Consider the following 19,878-nt stretch of genomic DNA (forward strand, 5'->3'; position numbering starts at 1 on the left):
AGAATTTTGAGAATGACAGCCAAGTAACAAATCTCATGACACAAAACACTGACAGCACATGCCTTCTATTGTAAATCTTCTCAGACTTTTAAATATTAAAAGTGGGAAACAACAACAGACCTCAAACCTGAAAATGATGTAACTTTATTGGCGTAGCTGCACACTACCCTGGGATCGGCCCAGAAAAGAGCTTTGAAATATACCCGATGGGAAAAGTCCCTAGGAAAGATGTTGGCCTTAATTAATGCACATAAATGAAATTGTCCGATGGCAGAATTCAAACAGAGGACCCCTAGCACAACAGCTCGTTTTTACTTTGTCAGCTTCATTTCGTACTGCCACTACCGCCATACAGTTTCGCCCTTATGGCGAAACTGGGATATTTCTTTTGTATGGCTTGATTCCTTCCAAAATTTGTAGATAATTTATAAAACAAAATTTGGAGGCAATTGCTGAACAAATTTGTCACAAGAATATGCTGTGCACCATCTTTGGAATAAAATTTCGTGACAATAGGCGCTGTCTTTGTATTGTCTGTCTCATGCTTTGATCATGAGTCACCAACAAGCCCAACTTCTCTCGTCACAAGAAGAACGTTGCTTTAATCAGGGCAGCATAAGATCAGGTGTTTGTAATGCTTGGTTTTGTGAGTGGTGAATAAACGAGAGATGGCAGTATTTCTTCAAGAAGCAATACCGTAAGTGATGTGGCTATGGGTGAAAACAGTATAATGCTAATAATGCATCTTAGAAAAATGTTTTGTTTTAAATATTGTTCAAGTACTTAATGCACCTCCACCAGTTTGTTGCAAATTATTGAGGCTCGGTAGTGCAACAGCAAAACAGCGACCTCGATGAGATGTTTGGAGAGCGTGGGCACCAGCTCGTGGCAATATGTAAAATCGCTTTGCTGCCTTTCAAGAAATCAAAGACGAGATCTGTTGAGCGTGGCATTTCGAAATTTGCACGGTGAGGGGTGATCTCTTTCAGGGCCAGGACGCTGTGGGAGGGCCTGCGGCTCGGCTGCGTGAACTTCCTGCGGGCAGCTCAGGCTGCCGAGTTTTGTGGCCACCACGTGACCGCCGTGCAGTGCGTGGAGCTGTGGTGGGACTCGCTTGCTAGGTATGTTGATTTCACAGCACCTCGTGCCGCTTCAGGAGACAGTCGCTTTGGCAAGGTGTTGTATACAACACTGCCGACCGTAGAGTTGGTTATCGTGCACAGACGGATTAAAAAAAATTATAAAATCGCACTGCTTTTGCCAGCGGTGATTCATACCTGGCCAGTTGCCTATGTGTCATCTCTGTGTACTGCATTTGAAGGAGATGATTTTGTTCCTGTACCTGTTATTGCATTTGAGCCATGCAGTGCAAATTTATGAACGTGGTGAACTCGCTAAAAATTAAAAAATTTTATGCGAAAGCATTGTATGGCCCGTTGCACGAAAATTCTTTGGCGTAGTCGGCGTTGGGCGCAAAGATGGCGCAAAAAGTAGAAACTGGTCTCAGAATGATCAGATTGATGTCAAACTTTTCAGCGAGGTTCCTGTAAAGAAAGTAAAGTAATGGCTTTGAAAAGAAAATTTGGCGCATTTCGGTCTGGGTGGGAATTGAAACTGGGTTTAACAGCCATCGTCATCTTCCTTGGCCACCTTTTATATATGGCGCGCTCCGGCGCGTGTGTCTCGTGCTGCGTGGTTAGAAGTATTAAAAAGAGCTTCTTCGGCTCCTCCCATCGGTCTGAGTTGTTGCCAACTCACACATTGTTGTGTGAGTGGAGCTAACCTCAGTCCGGGTGTGAGACAAGCATGCTTCCCTGACGCTGACTAAAGGTGGGCCTAGTGCAATAGGCATGTGACGACACAGCCAATGGGAAGGAGGTGGCGCCAAGTTATGAGTGTTATAAAAAGATAAAAAGCATTAATGTCCATTTGAACAGCACTGAGTGGCCCTTCGAGTTACCAACTCCTCGCGAGCACATTGAGATGCTTGTATTTGGTTTAGCCTTACAGAAGCACAGTTAGAATGCAGGGGAGAGCTTGCGTGGACTAAGAATGCATTCCCACATGTAAGCAGTCTTAAAAGTGTGTTGCAGCTTTTGCTTTTCAAGAAGTACTTCAGAAATGGGGACAAAGAAGGTGGATGAAAATAGTCCTCATCCACTTTTTCCTTACTGCACCTATTAAAATCGATCACTTCGTCATTTTGATGTTATGATTTGTGGGGTCTCACATGTGCTCTTGGGACAAAGGAACGACAACACAGTAGTGCAAACAATCAAAAGGGCATTTATTGCACCTTTCATACACTAATGCACACTAGCTGAATTACAACCAATTGAACATTCACACGGGCGCGCGACAAATCAAGGAAGTCCGACTCACCGCGACCCGATAGCGAGCGAATACGTTCACCCCATGCCATGACACCATCGCCTAGTTGTTCACGTGTACAGTCACGCGAACGGTGGCGCGCTCGAACGATCCGTGTTCGTCCATACCGGTGTCCCGCTCTAAGCCTCGCGCGACGGTCGCGCGAAGCGGGCCGGTGCGCGCGCGAAGCGTTCGTGCGTGCTGGTCGCCGATCCCCAGCCAAAGAGAGAGCGCCTCCGACCTTTTTCTCCCAAGTGACCTCGCCGTTTCGGTGGCGTTAGCATCGCGACACTAGCGCCATCTCTCGCAACGCGCCGCAACCACCGCCAGGCTGCCGGACTACAGGAGACATGCGGGGGAAACAACATCAGGGGACGCGTGAGAGTCGCGCATCCCCACAGATTGCAACACCATATTGAAATGGTTTTTCAGATACGTACATCCCGCTTTTCACTTGGCCGACATGGGAGGAGGCTTTCAGAATCAGCTTTGGATTTCTTTCTGCATCAAAATTGTGATTTTTTAAGCAACCTTTAGGGATCTGAGGTGTGTGAATTGTGACAATTTGCCTTTCGCCGCGTCAAAAAAAAAAAAAAAAAATTTGTGTGGCTCATGTTTGCAGTGGACCAACATTAGTGTGGCTCATGATTGCAGCGTACCAACATCAGAATTCCATGATCAGAGCGCTATCTGTAAGTAGCAGAATGACAATAAATCATCAGGTTAATGATCTCACAGCAGTGAATAAATTGAAGAAAACGTTAGCAGCTGAACTTCACTTTTCCAACATTTTTACTATATTTCAAAGTGCTTACTTTGGCCTCTTCATAATTGAGCTCCTCCAGCAGCTGCTGGTCTTAAGCAGAGAAGACTTTCCTGCCAGAACTTCAACACCGACCCGCTAAGATGTTGAAATTGCCAGCTCCAAGGCCAATTTCAACGAAAAATGAGCGTTTGCCACCAGAAATGCACTGTGGCCTCATTATGTGGCCACAGTGGCCATTTTTTCTCCCCTAATGTTGACGTTTTTCTTTTCATGGATTAACACGTGTTTGCCGTTACCATGTCGCTTAAGGTAGGCATGTGACCACAGTAAAAGGGCAAGTAACAATACATGAGTACAATAGTTTTTCTCCTAGGCAGCTCGTACATATGACATCTTGAGGAGGGTTGCATTGGACAGTAAGGGCCAACCTTTACTACCCAGCGATGCTGGTCAATTGCAAATGTCCCTTTCACAAAGTCCTGCTGTGGCCACTGGCACCACACAGACTATGTGGTAACAAACATCCTATAGCAAATCTGTTACACTGCATAGCACGGGCACCGGTGACGCTAACTTTCTTATTTCGTGCCCAAAGAACTGTGTGTACTACACTTTTTCAGGAAAGTGTTCTTCAAACATTAATCTGTTAAACTCATATACGGAATTCCTTTTGACATTTATTTTTATAGATGGTGATTTTATCTCAGGTGGTCACGAAACTCTCGAGTATTAGCTGCGCCGTGTATCCCTGAAGAATATATTTGAAAAAAAAATAAAATTTATGTACGGGGCTGGGCCGCTCCCACCCATTCTATGACCCATGCCACAAATAGCTTTTAAAGCACGCGCACTTTCAGGCACCAATGGCACGCAACAATGCAGCATCAGTTTCTTTCGTGAACTATTGTGGGGTCCTTGGGTCTCACAAAAGTACTGACCACCGCAGGTTCGACCTTAGTGAGTCACAGGGCCGCGTCAGTTGTCGCCTCCAGCACCGCTGTGCGCGAGCTCAGGCCGCAAGGGGCTGCCAAGCGATGCACGCAAAAACACAGTATTGCCCGTGAGTTAACGGAAACCGTACTCCGGCGGCACCAGCACTGCACAAACGCCCGCACCAAGGGTGAAAATACAGACACGGGTACCATAGCACGTCGCTGCGTGAGCACAGGCTCAAGCTGGGACACACCACTAGGAAAAGTCCTGGTGGCTATGCAATTGCTGTGGCGATAACCAATGGGCCAACGCACGAGAGCTCGGACAATCTCCTTTGGCTTGGGCCTTTGGCAAGTGTGGCTCGGCATGGTATGACCTCACGCAAGCACTAGGCACCGCTCTTCGGCTTAGCCTCAGGAAAGGATCAGCGCAAAGTACGCGCACCCCGCTCAGGCAAAGGCACCGTGCACGAGCTCAAGTCCTAGTCACAAAGGTGTCGGTGGACATGAGGAAAGCACGTATGCTTGCTTGTATGCTTTCCTCACATGTACGTACCCTGTGCTGCTCCCGGAGGTAAGCGAGCCACGCTCAGCAGTCAGCAGCCGAACGCAGCCGCTTCGTGACGTCAGCACCTCGGTCCCACCGCAAACCGTCGCGAGTGGAGCGCCACTGCTTGCGAACGAACAGGGGAGGCTTGGAGATGGCCGAGCAGGTGAAGCCCGCACAATGGCAACGGCGCATCCCCACATCCTCCTCTCCATCCACCCAGCCTGGCGAAGCAGTTTGTAGGGGCTTATGCACCAAAGACAATTGAGTCTTTCATGCACAAGCTAAATGCTAACCTCCCAACATCGCGTTCCAACATACAAAGACACTTTCATGTGCTATACTACAGATAAAAAACAAAAAGATAAACAACAAAAATACCAGACTCGTGGTAAAGTAAAACATACTATGTTCGATAGTACAAGTTACAGTTCTAAATATAATACAAGAAAAATAAACGCCGCGGAAGGGGGAGAGAAATATTACAAAATAGTTGATTGCTGGCGCAGGACAGTGTCCGAGGTGCAAAGAGGAATGGCACATAAAGTTCTGTGGCTAGAGCGGTGGCCGAAGACGTAGGAGTCTCGAGGGAAGGCTTGATTGTAGGCCATTTGATACAGGAATGGGCTCACTGTTGGTGTCGGAGTTGTTGGCAAGCACGACGAGTGCCGCATTCGTGGTGGTGGCAGTCTCGAACTCCAGCCGGATGGGGTAGGACGCTGCCAGGTCGGCTGGTCCCGCTGCCGTAGATGGGCAGCCACAACCATGGCTGCAAGGCGTTTGCACAGCGGTGGCAACTGCAGAGAGCCGCTCTCGTTCTGACATCACAGGGTCAGTGACCCCGTCCACCTTCAGTGTCCACAGCGATCTGATGCAGCAATTGCAACGAGCGTCACCCTCCGCAATACGCTGGGTCGAAGTGCGTCCCTGCGCATGCGTTACGGGCGGTGGGTCAGCACAGGCTGCCTGCCTCTCGTACGTGTAGGGATCAAGAGCGCGTGCGCTCAGCTCCCAAGCTAACCCGCTTGTAGCTGTTGAGACGAGAGGAACGACGCGACCTTCGGCTGGGCCTACAATGAACGAAGTGCCCGGCGCTGTTTATTGTCATGGTATATGTTGTAAGGCAGCAGCACAGCTGTTGTCTCGAAGCCTTTATTCGGCTGAGCCACGCGCTGAACGAAGAAAACGCGCACAGTGACGATTATGTACAGGTGAAGAAGATGAAGAACGAATGTTGTGCAAACACTAATTGCCCCCTCGCGCGGAAGCGGCCAACCTGGCCGCGGTTTATAGCGGTGCGGTACGCCGTTGGAATGACTTTAGGCACGAAACATGGACGATTTCTGTGCCACGGTAGCGGCCATCGGAAGACGTGACAGCGGGAGTGACGCGGTAGTTCACTGGCGAAGTTTGCTCGACAACAGTGTAGGGCCCTATAAAACGCAACTGAAACTTTTCACACAGGCCAGGAACTCAAGTTGGTGTCCACAATAACACTTCATCTCCGGGGCTGAACAGAACGACGCGGTGAAATGCATCGTAGCGAGTCTTCCTATCCTGTTGACTTGCTTCGGTGTTGAGGCGGGCACGATGGCGACACGTGGCAAGGCGAGATATTAACTGCTTACTCACTGATGCCGTCGAGTTCACGGGGACATCAAAAACTGAGACATCGAGGAGAGAGGCCGGTTGACGCCGGTAAACTAGAAAGAATGGTGAGTAGCCAGTAGTGCGCTGTGCAGTGGTATTGTAGGCAAAAGTCACGAATGGCAGGATGGTATCCCAGTTGGTGTGGTCAGCGTTGATGTACATGGAGAGAGAGAGTTTGATGAAAGCGCTCTGTGAGGCCATTAATCTGAGGATGGTAGCTGGTAGTGTTCTTATGGATGGTGTTACATGTACGGAGGACGTCCTCGAGTAGCTTCGACAGAAACGCGTTGCCACGGTCACTCAAAAGGACGCGTGGTGCTCCATGTCGTAGAATGATGGCTTCCAAGAAGAAAGTTGCAATCTCCTCCGCGGATCCTGAGAGTAGCGCAGCTGTTTCGGCGTACCTGGTTAAGTGGTAGACTGCAGTGACAATCCATCTCTTGCCGCTAGCTGATAATGGCAGCGGTCCGTAGAGGTCAATCCCGATGACTGCAAATGGAGCGTCAGGACAGGGAAGAGTTTGCAGTAGTCCAGCCGGAGGTGAAGTGGGCCGTTTGAGGCGCTGGCAGAGCGAGCAAGAAGCGACGTATTTCGCTGCGCAGGTGGCAAGTCCACGCCAGAAAAAACGACTGTGGATGCATTCATAGATCTTGTTAAAGCCGAGATGACCAACCGTGGGATCATCGTGAAATGTCTTCAATATCTGTTCCCTGAGTGACCGAGGAGCGACAGGAACCCAACGCTGTCCTTCGGGGTGGAAGACATACCGGTATAGGATTGAGTTTTCACGTTTGAAGTTCTGTAACTGGCGACGGGCTCGCGCGTTAGGAGGACGAGATGAGTCGTGAAGGCATTCCATAATTGAGTGGCAGTAAGCGTCGTTGTGTTGGTGGGACGCAAAAATCTCGGGGTGGAAAGAAGGAAGACCGTTGAGAGCGGTGAGTGAAAGAACTGCAGAGGACGCGTTCACAGACTCGGTGACGGATGGAGGCAGGAGGGGAATGTCGGACTGTGGTGGTAACGGACAGCGGCTGAGAGCATCTGCATCGTTGTGTTTCTTGCCGGATTTGTACGTGACGTCGAAGTCATATTCTTGCAGACGAAGTATTCAGCGACCTAGACGTCCACATAAATTCTTTAACGTCGACAACCAGCATAAGGCGTGGTGGTCGGTCACGACCGTAAAGTGGCGGCTGTGTAAATACGGTTGGAATTATTGGATGGGCCCAAACAACAGCGAGACACTCCTGCTCAGTGATTGTATAATTTTTCTCGGCCAATGTTAGCGTCTGGCTTGCGTATGCGACCACGCGTTCCTCAGAACGTTGTCGTTGCAAAATAACAGCGCCAATTCCATGGCCGCTGGCGTCAGTATGGAGTAGAGTGGGTGTGGAGTCATCGAAATGACAAAGCACTGGCTCAGACGTGAGGGCACGCTTTAAAGTGTCAAAAGCCGCTTGGCACTCGTCTGTCCATACATATCGGGTTCCCGAAGGAAGGAGTCGGTGAAGCGGAGCTACGATGGTGGCGAAGTCACGTATGAAGCGCCGGAAGTAAGAAGCGAGGCCAAGAAAGCTGCGAAGTTCTTTGGAGCGTTGGGGCCTCGGAAAGCAGAGGACGGCGGCAATCTGTTCGGGGTCAAGCCGAATGCCGTCTTTGCTTACGAGGTGGCCCAGTACTTTAATAGTCTTGCTGGCATAGTGGCACTTTTTGGTATTCAGCTGAAGGCCAGATGCAGAGAGACACGTCAGAACTTCGTCTAGGTGCTGCAAGTGTAGTTGGAAGGTTGAAGAAAATATGACTATGTGGTCAAGGTAGCACAAACAAGACTTCCACTTAAGGCCCCACAGAACAGCGTCCATCATTCGTTCGAAGGTTGTTGGTGCATTGCAGAGGCCAAAAGGCATGATGTTAAATTCATACAGTCCATCAGGTGTTGCAAACGCAGTTTTTTCCTTGTCGGCCTCGTGCATCAGAATTTGCCAATAACCCAAGCGTAAGCCAAGACTGGAAAAGTATTCCACGCCTTGCAATGAATCTAAGGCATCATCAATGCGAGGCAAAGGATAAACGTCGTTTCGGGTTATTTTGTTCAACGCACGGTAATCAAAACAAAATCACACTGAGCCATCTTTCTTGCGCACCAGAACGACGGGTGACGACCAAGGGCTGGCGGAGGGGCGGATGATATTTCACTCGAGTATGTTGGCAACGTGCTTGTTGATTATCTCGCGTTCAGCGGAAGAGATGCGATATGTTCGACGGCGGACGATAGAACTGCCATCGACGTGTATGCGATGAGAAGTCTGTCCCAAGAGAGGCGAGTGTACGTCGAAGGAAGCTTTATGTTTCGACAACAAGGCCAGTAGTTGACGTGCTTGCTGCGGAGTCAGATCCGCACTGATTGCATTGGCGAGAGCAGTAGCAGGAGCAGTATCTGCAGGTGGGCGTGGTTCTGCAGTACGAGTACTCAAAGCCATCACCGAGACAGGCTGTTTGTCTACACAGCAGACCATGACGGCACCTTTGGGAAGCAAAATCGGCTCATTTGTAACGTTCAGTACAGCGAGAAGGGCCGTGCCGTTGATGAATCGAACGAGACTCGACGCTAGTGCAATGCCTTTGGACAGGCAACGGGCTGATGGGGCGACTAGAACATCGCCATTGTCAATTACGTCGGAAGCAATCGCAAGAAGTTGCTCGTGGCTAGGTGGCACCACACAATTGGCTACGGTTTGCAAACTGTGGCGGAACTGAGGCCCCTCGTCGGTGTCATCGGTCTCGCGCATGTGGACAAGGCGTTGTCGGCAAGAGATAAAAGCGGCAGCGGCAGAAAGAAAGTCCCAACCAAGAATGAGCATATAAGTGCAGGAAGTCAGCACTGTGAACAGAATATGGTGGCAGATCCCATCAATAAAAATGCAAATGGTACACTGTTCCGATGGCCGTATCGTAAGGTTATTCGCGCTACGTAAAGGAGTGCCATGTTAAGGTGTAGTGACCTTGTGTAGACGAGAGCACAAATCGGCATGAATAATAAAAATAGCGGCTCCCGTATCAACTAATGCTTGAACAGGCACACCTTCAGCATACACTAATAACAAATTGGCCGGGCTCTCAGGAGGTGTTGTTTGTCCGAGCGATGCAGCTTTACCTCCAAAAACTGCATCATCTAGTTTTCCGAGCGGTAGTCATAGTTGTGGGTGACTGGCTGGAGTGGTGATGTTGAGCGTCGGAAAGGGGAAGGAAAGTGGCAGCGTCCTGGACGATAGTTTCGAGGAGCGTCGGGTGGAGTGGGTGGGGAGACGGAATGTGTTGAAGGGCGGCGCTGGTATGGGCTCGGAAAGGACACCAAATCCTTCTCGTTAGCATCATAGCCACGGCATTCGTCATTGACAAAACCGCGAGATGTGGCCTCGAATGCCACAATAATAACAGATTGGGTGGGAGGAGCACCAGGGGGCGTAAAATGCAGGTACAGGTGCACGGGGTGTAAAGGCTACTACGTCGTTCTCAGGAACCGGAAGGGTACGCTGAGCTACGGAAGGTTGCATGACAGCAACTTGGACGTACGTGGCTGGCGGATTTGGTGGCGTCGGAGGGTCAGGGCGCACAGCGTAAAACCAAGGAAGACAGCTCGTCATTGATGATGTCTCGTAGCCCAGTGGACGTAGAGTGAGCTTGAGGAACAGCAGAGCACGACAGTCCTTGTGCTTGAAGCTCTTCGCGGATCAGAGCCTGGATCAACGTGCGCAAATCGACATCCGAAGAAGGCAGCATGTCACAGACGTCTGGCTGTAACCAGATGGCTTGTAGTGCATCCAGATGCTAGCAGGTCGCAATGACATCATCCATGGTTGTGGGGCTTTTAACTGCCAGTGCATTAAACGCAACGTGTCCAATGCCTTTTAAAATGTGTCAAACGCGATCGGGCTCGCTCATTGTCGCGGCGGCAAAGGGAAAGGACGTCGTCAATGTACGAAGTGTACGTCTCCCTTGGTTGTTGCATGCGCGCATTGAGCTGCTGCTTTGAAACTTCAGAATGGATGGATGGTGTACCGAAAATCTTCTGTACTTGGTGCTGGAAGGTGGTCCAATCTGGCAAGGTGCTCTCATGGTTAAAGAACCATGTCTTCGTGACATGGGACAGGTAGAAGACGATGTGGCGAAGTTTTTGAGTGTCGTCTCAGTGGTTGTACCCACTCACTCGGTCATAGTTCTCCAGCCAGTCCTCGACGTCGTCGTGCGGGAGACCAGAGAATACAGTGGGGTCACGCTGCGAGGCGGTAATGGTCCATGCGGAAGCAGCTGGTTGGGGGGCAGAGGGGGTGATGCCGGAGGCTCTGGGTTGCGGTACTTGGGTCATGGCAATGGATAGGCGGAGCAAACGGCGACCCAAACGAAGCTCCAGTGGAACTTGACGTCGTAGAGGTCTAGGGGATCGAAAGCAGCCTCCACCACTTTGTAAGGCAGCAGCACAGCTGTTGTCTCGACGCCTTTATTCGGCTGAGACACGTGCTGAACAAAGACGACGCGCACAGTGATGTTGATTATGTACAAGTTGTGGGGTCTCACCCGCTCTCTTGGGACAAAGGAACGACAACACAGTAGTGCAGACAATCAAAAGGGCATTTATTGCACCTTTCATACACTAATGCACGCTAGCCGAATTACTACCAATAGAACATTCACATGGGCGTGCGACAAATCAAGGAAGTCCGACTCACCGCGACCGGATAGCGAGCGAATGTGTTCGCCCCATGCTATGACACCACCGCCTAGTCGTTCACGTGTACGGTCACGCGAACGGTGGCGCGTTCGAACGATCCGTGTTCGTACATACCGGTGTCCTGCTCTTAGCCTCACGAGACGGTGCCGCAAAGCGGGCCAGCGCACGCGCGAGATGTCTGTGCATGTTGGTCGCCGATCCCAAGTCCAAGAGGAAGCGCCGTTGACCTTTTTCTCCCAAGTCACCTCGCCGTTCGGTGGCGTTAGCATCGCGACACTCGTGCCATCTCTTGAAATGCGCCGCAACCATCACGACCGCCGCCGGGCTTAGCCACGCGGAAAAGCCGGACTACAGGAGACATGCGGGGAAAACAACATCAGGGGATGCATGAGAGTCGCGCATCCCCACACATAAGAGTGAGACCCCACATCTGGCTGCTCAACGTGGGGCTCTTGGGGCATCGGACGATAAAGTTTTGCTCAGTTCGAGACCTTTGTTTCAACCGAAGCGTAGTCCTAGCGTGGATTTTGATCGCTAGTGTCGGCGGCATGCTTTCTTGAGTGAGGCGACGGTTGCTGTAGCGTGTTTGAACTTTTCAACATGCTAAGCCTTTTCGCGAGTGTTTTGATGTACACTCGTCGGTACGAGAGCCACGTGCTCTGCATCCTGGGAGAGCGAGGCCTAGCGCCCGCGGAGCATTGGCAAGCCTGAAGCAAGTGAGTACGGAAGCCTCGTGGGTGGTCCGAATTTCTTATGTAAATAGCTTCTTCTATATCTTTGACTTCGGAAGTCGCAGCTCAGGGAGCCGGGTGGCCACGGGTGCCGCTACGGGCTGACTGGTATTGCGGCCTGGCATTGGGCGCTCCGACATCGTCTGGGACGGTGGGCGCCGTCAACTCGGATGCTGTGTGCACCGAGCGGGGTAGGACCACCTCACAGAGCTAACGTCTCCTTGCGGCTGCTTGTGGTGCCCATTTTGGGTGATGTTTTTTTTTTTTTTTTTGGATGCCGGTTGTTGTCAAAGTAGCGATGAATTAGGCCTAAGGCTTTACTAAGCCGCCTGTCGCACGTTGAGGGACAAAACTTGGTGGACCGTAGTGTTGATGTGTCGCACATTGCTTCCCTCATTAGTTCGCCTCGCATGAATTGAAATTACTCGTTCGACTCAAGAAAGCGAGCTTTGTTCACGTGAACTTAGTATCCGAATAGCCGCCCGAAATTTTGCTAGCCGAATTGAACATCGTACCACGTGGGCGATGCGTCTGCCGAATTCCTCTCCCTTGCACTACTTTAATGTTTGTCGAGTGCGTTGAGTGTACGCAGCGTGAGTGGAGTCACCCTTGGTTTGCTGTCACCTGCACATCGTCTGCGCTGCTGCCCCGGCCTACGAACGAGCCACCCCTGGCAATGGAGATGCCTGTGGCTGTGTGATAAGATAGGTCGCCAGCTTAGGCAGCGTCAGCAGTAACAGTGCCGCGGTGGCACTAGCGATGCGGTCTATAAAAGCCGCTGCTTCCTGATAATAAAGGTTCTTTTTGTTGTTGCTTGTTGAAGGTGAAAGACGCTTTTCTTTCCACCTCGTCGCGACGCAAACATGGTGTCAGAAGTGGCGCCTGCCGATCTGAGGCAACACGGCTGTCGGACGTCAGACTATCCCTGAAACGAGGACGCATCGGGCCCACTGAACAGTTCCAGACGCCGGACAAGCCACCAGGTACCTTACAAGGATAGACCAAGTAAGATGGCTTTGTTTCAAATTGCTCCACCCGAGCCCTTCAGCTTCACAACACCCAACGACTGGCCTCCCTGGAAACAGCGATTTCTTTGCTTCCGAACTGTGTCTGGACTAGACGGGAAGCCAGAAAAGAGTCAATAGATGCATTGGTGTATCTAATGGGACCTCAGGCCGAGGATATCTTCAAAACGTTCAAACTTGAACCTGACGACCAGAAAAAGTTTGAGGTCGTACTGCAGGAGTACGAGGCCTACTTTGTTCCTCGACGGAACATCATTTATGAAAGGGTTAAGTTTAACACCCGAACGCAAGAAGACGGTGAATCCGTCGAGGATTTCGTTACCGCACTGCACACGCTTGCTTCCACGTGCGACTACGAGGAGCTGCGAGAAGATTTAATTCGAGATCGTCTCGTGGTGGGCCTGCAAGATCGTAAAATCTCGAGAGCTCTGCAACTCGATCCGGACCTAAAACTACAGAAAGCATTGTTGGTGGCACGACAGCATGAGACCGTCAACCAACAGCAGGCAGAGCCTCACCGCATGTGAGAACAGGAAGTCCACCAAATACAGTCCCAGAAGGGTACGCGACAAGTGGGGAAGAACGTGTCTCCGCCTGAAAGTGGAACCAATGTTCCCAAACAATATGGGTGGTGCGGAAGAAACAGGCACAATCGAGCGTCCTGTCCAGCGAAAGATGCAGTCTGCAGAAAGTGCGACAAAAGAGGACACTTCGAGGCGGTTTGCTGATCAACCAGAGCTGTCAGGAACGTCGAAAACCGGACCGAGGAACCAGGTTTCCTCGGAGTCGCATCCCATTCATCTGCTTACAGGTGGGAAGTTCCAGTACTTGTTGAATTTTCGCACGTCGTATTTAAAATAGATACTGGCGCAGACGAAAGGGTCGTTCCGGCGGAGCTCTTCAATCGCATCTTTCCCGCGATAAAGCTTCAACCAGCAAGGCGCCGGCTTCAGGGACCCGATGGTAAATCCCTTGCCATATCTGGTATGGCTGTCATGATTATGATGTTTGCGGGAACGAACAGCCGCGAAGACGTGTACGTACTTCAAGGCCTCCGAACCCCTCTTCTTGGGAAACCAGCAATAGAAAGGCTCTGCGTACTACCACAAATCAACGTAATAAAGAAACTAGACCCCGAATCTGAGTTTCCACAAGTGTTCCACGGACTGGGGACCTTCAAAGAAGAGTACAACCTCAAGTTGAACCCTGAAGCATAGCCTTTCGCTCTGTCGTCCCCACGCAGAGTCCCCCTGCCTTTGTTCGAAAAAACAAGACAAGAGCTTGAGCGGATGCAAGCACTAGGCATCATTTCTCCTGTCACCGAGCCTACTACATGGTGCGCACCTATGGTTGTCGTTCTTAAACCCTCTGGTGCTGTTCGAATCTGATTCGACTTCATGGAACTCAACAGATAAGTTCAACGAGAATGGCATCCCATCCCGGCCGTCGAGTACACCATCGGAATACTATGGGGAGCGAGCATGTTTTCGAAACTCAACGCGAACTCGGGTTTCTGGCAGATACCGCTGAGTGAAGGGAACAAGGAATTCACAACTTTTATCACGCCGTTCGGACGATTTTATTTCAACCGGCTTCCGTTCGGAATATCGTCGGCCCCCGAGCATTTTCAAAGACGAATGGGACAGGTTCTTTCAGGACAGGAGGGAGTCGTCTGCCACATGGACGATGTGCTTATTTGGGGTGCCACGCAGGCGCAGCATGACGAGCCGGCAGTCACCAACGGCTACAGCAGCTCTCGCCGGCAGGGCGCGTGAGCGCGAGCGACGCTTGCTCGTGCCGACTTCTGTGCCGCCGTTTCCGGAGTCTTGTGCTGGAGTCATGCCATCGAATCTGCAGAGCTAGTGCTGTGACCAATGGACGCCAGCGGTGAACCCCAGAGACAATGTCGGCTCGCATGTTATGGAAAGCGCGTGGACATTTTTCACCGGAGTATGTGTAGTGATTTAAGGTTGGGGGGATGTGGGGAAGCGCGACTCTCACGCGTCCCCTGATGTTGTTTTCCCCGCATGTCTCCTGTAGTCCGGCTTCTCCGCGTGGCTAAGCCCGGCGGCGGTTGTGGTGGTGCGGCGCATTGCGAGAGATGGCGCGAGTGTTGCAATGCTAACGCCACCGAACGGCGGGTGACTTGGGAGAAAAAGGTCAACGGCGCTTCCTCTTGGACTTGGGATCGGCGACCAACATGCACGGACGTCTCGCGCGTGCGCCGGCCCACTTCGCGGCACCGTCTCGTGAGGCTAAGAGCAGTACATCGGTATGGACGAACACGGATCGTTCGAACGCACCACCGTTCGCGTGACCGTACACGTGAATGACTAGGCGGTGGTGTCATAGCATGAGGCGAACATATTCGCTCACTATCCGGTCGCGGTGAGTCAGACTTTCTTGATTTGTCGCATGCCCATGTGAATGTTCTATTGGTAGTAATTCGGCTAGCATGCATTAGTGTATGAAAGGTGCAATAAATGCCCTTTTGATTGTCTGCACTACTGTGTTGTCGTTCCTTTGTCACAAGAGCGCGGGTGAGACCCCACAAAGTGAAGAAGGTGAAGGACGAATATTGTGCTCACAATATACACAAATGGAATGGAACCACTTCATTGGCACCCTCTGTTAGAGTACAAAGTACTATCGAATATAGCTATTCCATGAAGAGACGTCCGTAAAAAAAATTATTATTTTTGTCTTGTTTGCCTCGTTTAATTTTCTTTCAGCTTTCAACGGCTGGCTTTCAGAGTGTGACCATGCAGCCACCGGCCGACATTAAAAAGGCGTGGCCAGCTTTCTTTGCTACAATCCGAAGCGCGGCAGCAGATGACGAAAGAGGCTGTGCGAAACTCAGCGGTGGTGCTGAGTAGACGCCACGCGCTCTGGTGTTCCCTTTAACAGTGGACCGCTCTGTATGTACTCTGCGCTGGTCCCGAAGATAAAAGAGCCACGCTCAGTCGTCAGCAGCTGAATGCGGTCACATTGTGACGTCAGTGCCCCGCCCCCAACGCAAACCGTCGCGAATGGAGTGCCACTGCTAAAACGGGTTGCGAGTGAACAGGAGAGGCTTGGAGGATGGCAGAGCAGAGGAAGCCTGTGCAATGGCAACCTCAATCCCCACACTATCCATATCGGCATCACCATCTTCATTATCGGCTTTTGTTGGCTAAACGATTGCTCCTCATCTTGCCACGGTTACTTGATGCATAACATTAAGGGGGGACGCGGCTTTCGGGACCAACTTTCTTGTTTCTTGGTGGATGTCAATGAAAATTGGTACATAGAATAAGAATGGCTCTATGATGCTTTCATAAAAATTTCAAGGCGGTACCATGAAAACTTTTTGCTAGACAAATTATTTCTTTCTTGAACCTCGTGGAGGGACTGGAGGATTTACGAAATCAAGTGAAAAGTTTGTTAAATACTGTATGCACAGCCAAATGTATGCAAAAGGGGATAACGTTCTCGAAATAATTTTTTTTCAACACTAAAATTTGTAGTTTATGTTTTCTCCAGTCCCACTGCAGTGCAAACAAGGAACCCTACTACGAATTCTTAAAACACTAGGATAAAAAAAGAAGAGCGCTATCCCCTAAAGTACAGTTCAGTGAGTCTGACAAAACAAACGCAATCAAAATGTGTAAAGTAGTTACCAAGATATCTGCTCCACGAGCTGAGCAACATGCCAAAATAACTGTACTGAGAAAACAAGGTTCAAAGTTGTCAAAATTTAATAGGCACCAGGGTTATAGTCCTTTGTGTCCTTTGCGATGCGGCATCGCTTGACCATCTGACCTGATGGTCTGATGAGCTTTTGCAGCTTTCTTTTTCCGCATTGCATCTTTTTCGGCTGGGTTCCTGAACAGTTTCGCCAATACGCGCGGACGATGTTCCATCCGTGCTTGAGGTGCTCAGCTGCACGTCCGCGTCGCGCTGCATGCCACCGTCATTGTCACTGCTGAAGTCGCCGGAGCAAACTTTGTTTTAGAGATCGGTGGCTTCGACTTACGAGCACCAAATTGATGCGCAGTCTTGCGTTTCTTCTTGAACAATCGCCGGCCCATGATAACAGACGAGAGCCGTTCTCCAAGCTAAGAAGGGCCGAGCTTGACAACGTTTTTCGTTTCTCTAACAAGTGAGCGCCGGTCCGTTATCATAAGTGAGATACGATCTCTAAACCACGCCGCGACGAGTTGAAAAGACACGAAATCGGCTCCTCAGCGCCGTCAGCGCGGCGAGCAGACGACCTTTCCGCCGGTTGCTAAGGGCAACCGCCCGGGAGACCAATCCGGAGCCGCGTACAGTCACGTGGCGCGCGCTGCCGATCAGAAACCGCCGCGAGACCATAGAGAAAGAAAAAAAAGTTAAAGAGTGGACACTCCCATAGACCCCGGCGGCCCAATCGACTCTAGCGCACCTGGTGGTTGGTGAGAGCAACTGGCCTGCGCTTCCCGTTTCGGTTTCACTGGCGCGAATTTTGGATTACTGTGCGCAACCGACGTTTGGCTATGGCGAAAGTTAATGATTTCAGACCACTTTTCTCCGCCCAAATAGCAATGCTATTGTTTGTCGTTTTGATTTAGCGATTCCCTATTTGTTTTAGTTCAAAACTGTGCGTGCGAATTGAGGTCATGACGTAATCTTTATTTCGACTAAGTTATAATAGAAAGATATGCAGGTAATCATAATTCACTACGGCTTTATTCATCGCGCTTTTCTTTTGGAACAAGCGGTCAATCTATATATCAATCAAAGAGACAGAGTACCCGCAATGTTTTTATTCCAAGGCAAGGTAGAGGCTGAGCATATAAAAAGCACAAAATGAGAAGAACATCGCACAGAAATGCAAAGTAGACAACAAATGCATCTAGACTTACAAATAAATTCTAACAAATAGAGTGAGAACACAGACAACGCACACATCGCTAGAGTTGGCAGTAGCCGACAAGCTGGTGAAGAATGACGCACTGGGTAAGTGGGTAAGGATCTATATGGATCTTGTGGAGATTATGGAAACCGATAATTCCGCACGTCCAGAGGCGCGCCAGGAGACGCGAGTAGAGCAGACGCTCCTTGCACGGTTCTCCCGCTCGGGAAGGCCAGGCGGCTTCCCGGCGGCGCGAGCTCACCCCCTCCCGTCGAACCGGTCACATACGTAGACCGTCACGTGGCCGCGGAGTCCCGCGCCCATTGGACCGAGCCCAGAACAAGGCGGGGCGGTCGCGATCGGCGCGACCGGCGCACGCCGGGGACGGAGGGAGACGACTGCGAGCCGCGACGAAGGACGGAGCTCAGGTAACCATCTTGTTCCCTTCCTTTGTCGTGCCCTACCTTGTTCGACCACGCTCGACCCCGACAAACGTTGAGGTCGACTCTATAGCCTGCTTCCAAGCGAATTCCCCCTGGAGCAATAAACCCTGTTTGTACTTGTTACACTATCGTGCGTTGTCGTGTTTCTGCCAGTCCTGATACCGCCGAACCCCGGTAGTACAGGGCAAGCACAAGGGAGTTGGTCGTCAAGCCTACGCCTTAGGGACAAAGGCGGCTTGAGAGAACCCGGAGACCACAACTGGCGCCCAACGTGAATTCTCGCTTGCAGACGCAATCGAGCAGCCGGCTCCCACTACACGATGACGAGCCCACAGTACGAACTGAACGATCTCATGGAGTTGGCCGAGATCTGCAGTCAAGCCAGGGAAAACTCAGGCCTGGCTGCAGCGGCCGCGTCACCCACAAACGTGGGCCGTGAAAGCACGTACAACATTCCCATACACCCTACAAATGTAGGAGTGCCCAACCCCGCGCACCTCACCAACACACCGGCACATGTCGGCGAGCTACCGAATCTATTCTCGTCACTCGGCGAAATATTGGTTCCCTCCGTGCACGCCGTAAACATAACGGATTACGGCGGCGGTTCCCAGAGACCTGTTTCGAACGGCGAAGGATCTCTCGCCGCCACACGCGTCCCCAGAACGTCGGAAAATTTCGGCGTGCATTACCTAGGGCTCAACTCAGACGGGGTTGTACCCACAACAGCACGCGCCCCGGGCGCAGCCGCCCCGGCAACCTTGGGCGTGCACCCAGTCTGGCCAAACGGCACAACTACTTCGGCTCTCGGTCGCGCAGCGAGATCACCACGCGTCACGGAGCCCGATAGTGACCCGCTCCCAGTAAACACAGGGACCTCCGCAATCGGGCCGGACAGTTTCGGAGGTTCCAATAGCGGAGGAAAACCTGCAGACGCGGCAAATCCCGTGCACTTTCTGGCGAGCGCTTTGCAGCAGGTGTTGCAAACCGCAATTTCACCCGGGCCTCGTATCGGAGTCCCGATACCGACGTACAGTGGCTACGGCGATCAAATAAGCGCCAACGTTTTTCTACTGGCGTTGCGACAGTACGAGCAAGCGACTGCATGCGCGAGAGCGCGGTGTTGGAGAGAGTTCTCCTGGTTGCTCTAGTCGGCCAGGCCGCCCGGTGGTACCGTTTGGTAGGCCACACGGCAAGCACCATGGACGAGTTTCGTAGGCTGTTCAGAGACGAATTCCTCCCGTATGACTACCGACTGCAGATGCGGAGGGAGTTGGAACTACGCACACAGGCCCTGGACGAATCGCTGGTGGAATACGTTCGGGCGATGCAGGAGCTTTTCGAGTATGCTGATCCAAGCGCTTCGAACACGGAGCGAGTGGAGCGGGTAATTCGACAAAGCCACCCTACCTTTGCACTTTATCTGCGGAGTTCACGCTGCAGAGACCTGAACGAGCTGGCCGCAGAATCACGCAGGGTGCAAGCCGAAATCTCGGCAGCCCACGCGTACAGACCACCACCGCCGCCATCGGAGTCCTTGGAACCAAGCTGCGCTTGGCACGGCAGCGGGCGCACGAACAGCGAGCGCGCTGCGATGCCGGGTCGGTCCGCAGGTGCAACGGCGCCGTTCGAAATATCGGACCGCGCCCTCGATCCCTACGCTTGCGGGTGGAGGACCGCGCAGGCAATACAGTCAAAAGGCTGGTGCAGCGCACAACATCACGCCCGATCAGACGATTACAGGCCAGTGCCGAAACTAGGCAGATCCGCTAGAAACGCGATCACGGATGGCCGTCCTCAGCCCAATGCTTG

At 51.5% G+C, this 19,878-nt stretch overlaps 1 protein-coding gene across 1 annotated transcript in view; it reads left to right on the top strand.

Moving 5' to 3' along the window:
* LOC119461848 (serine-protein kinase ATM) overlaps positions 1–19,878 on the top strand; it is a 754,892-nt gene that overhangs the window by 457,015 nt on the left and 277,999 nt on the right. Inside the window, exon 43 of the mRNA XM_037723219.2 lies at positions 990–1,121. Within this exon, the coding sequence (XP_037579147.2) occupies positions 990–1,121 (132 nt within the window). The remainder of the gene's footprint in view (positions 1–989; positions 1,122–19,878) is intronic.

The sequence above is a fragment of the Dermacentor silvarum genome, chromosome 8 (assembly GCF_013339745.2).
Source record: "Dermacentor silvarum isolate Dsil-2018 chromosome 8, BIME_Dsil_1.4, whole genome shotgun sequence".
Taxonomy (NCBI): Eukaryota; Metazoa; Arthropoda; class Arachnida; order Ixodida; family Ixodidae; genus Dermacentor; species Dermacentor silvarum.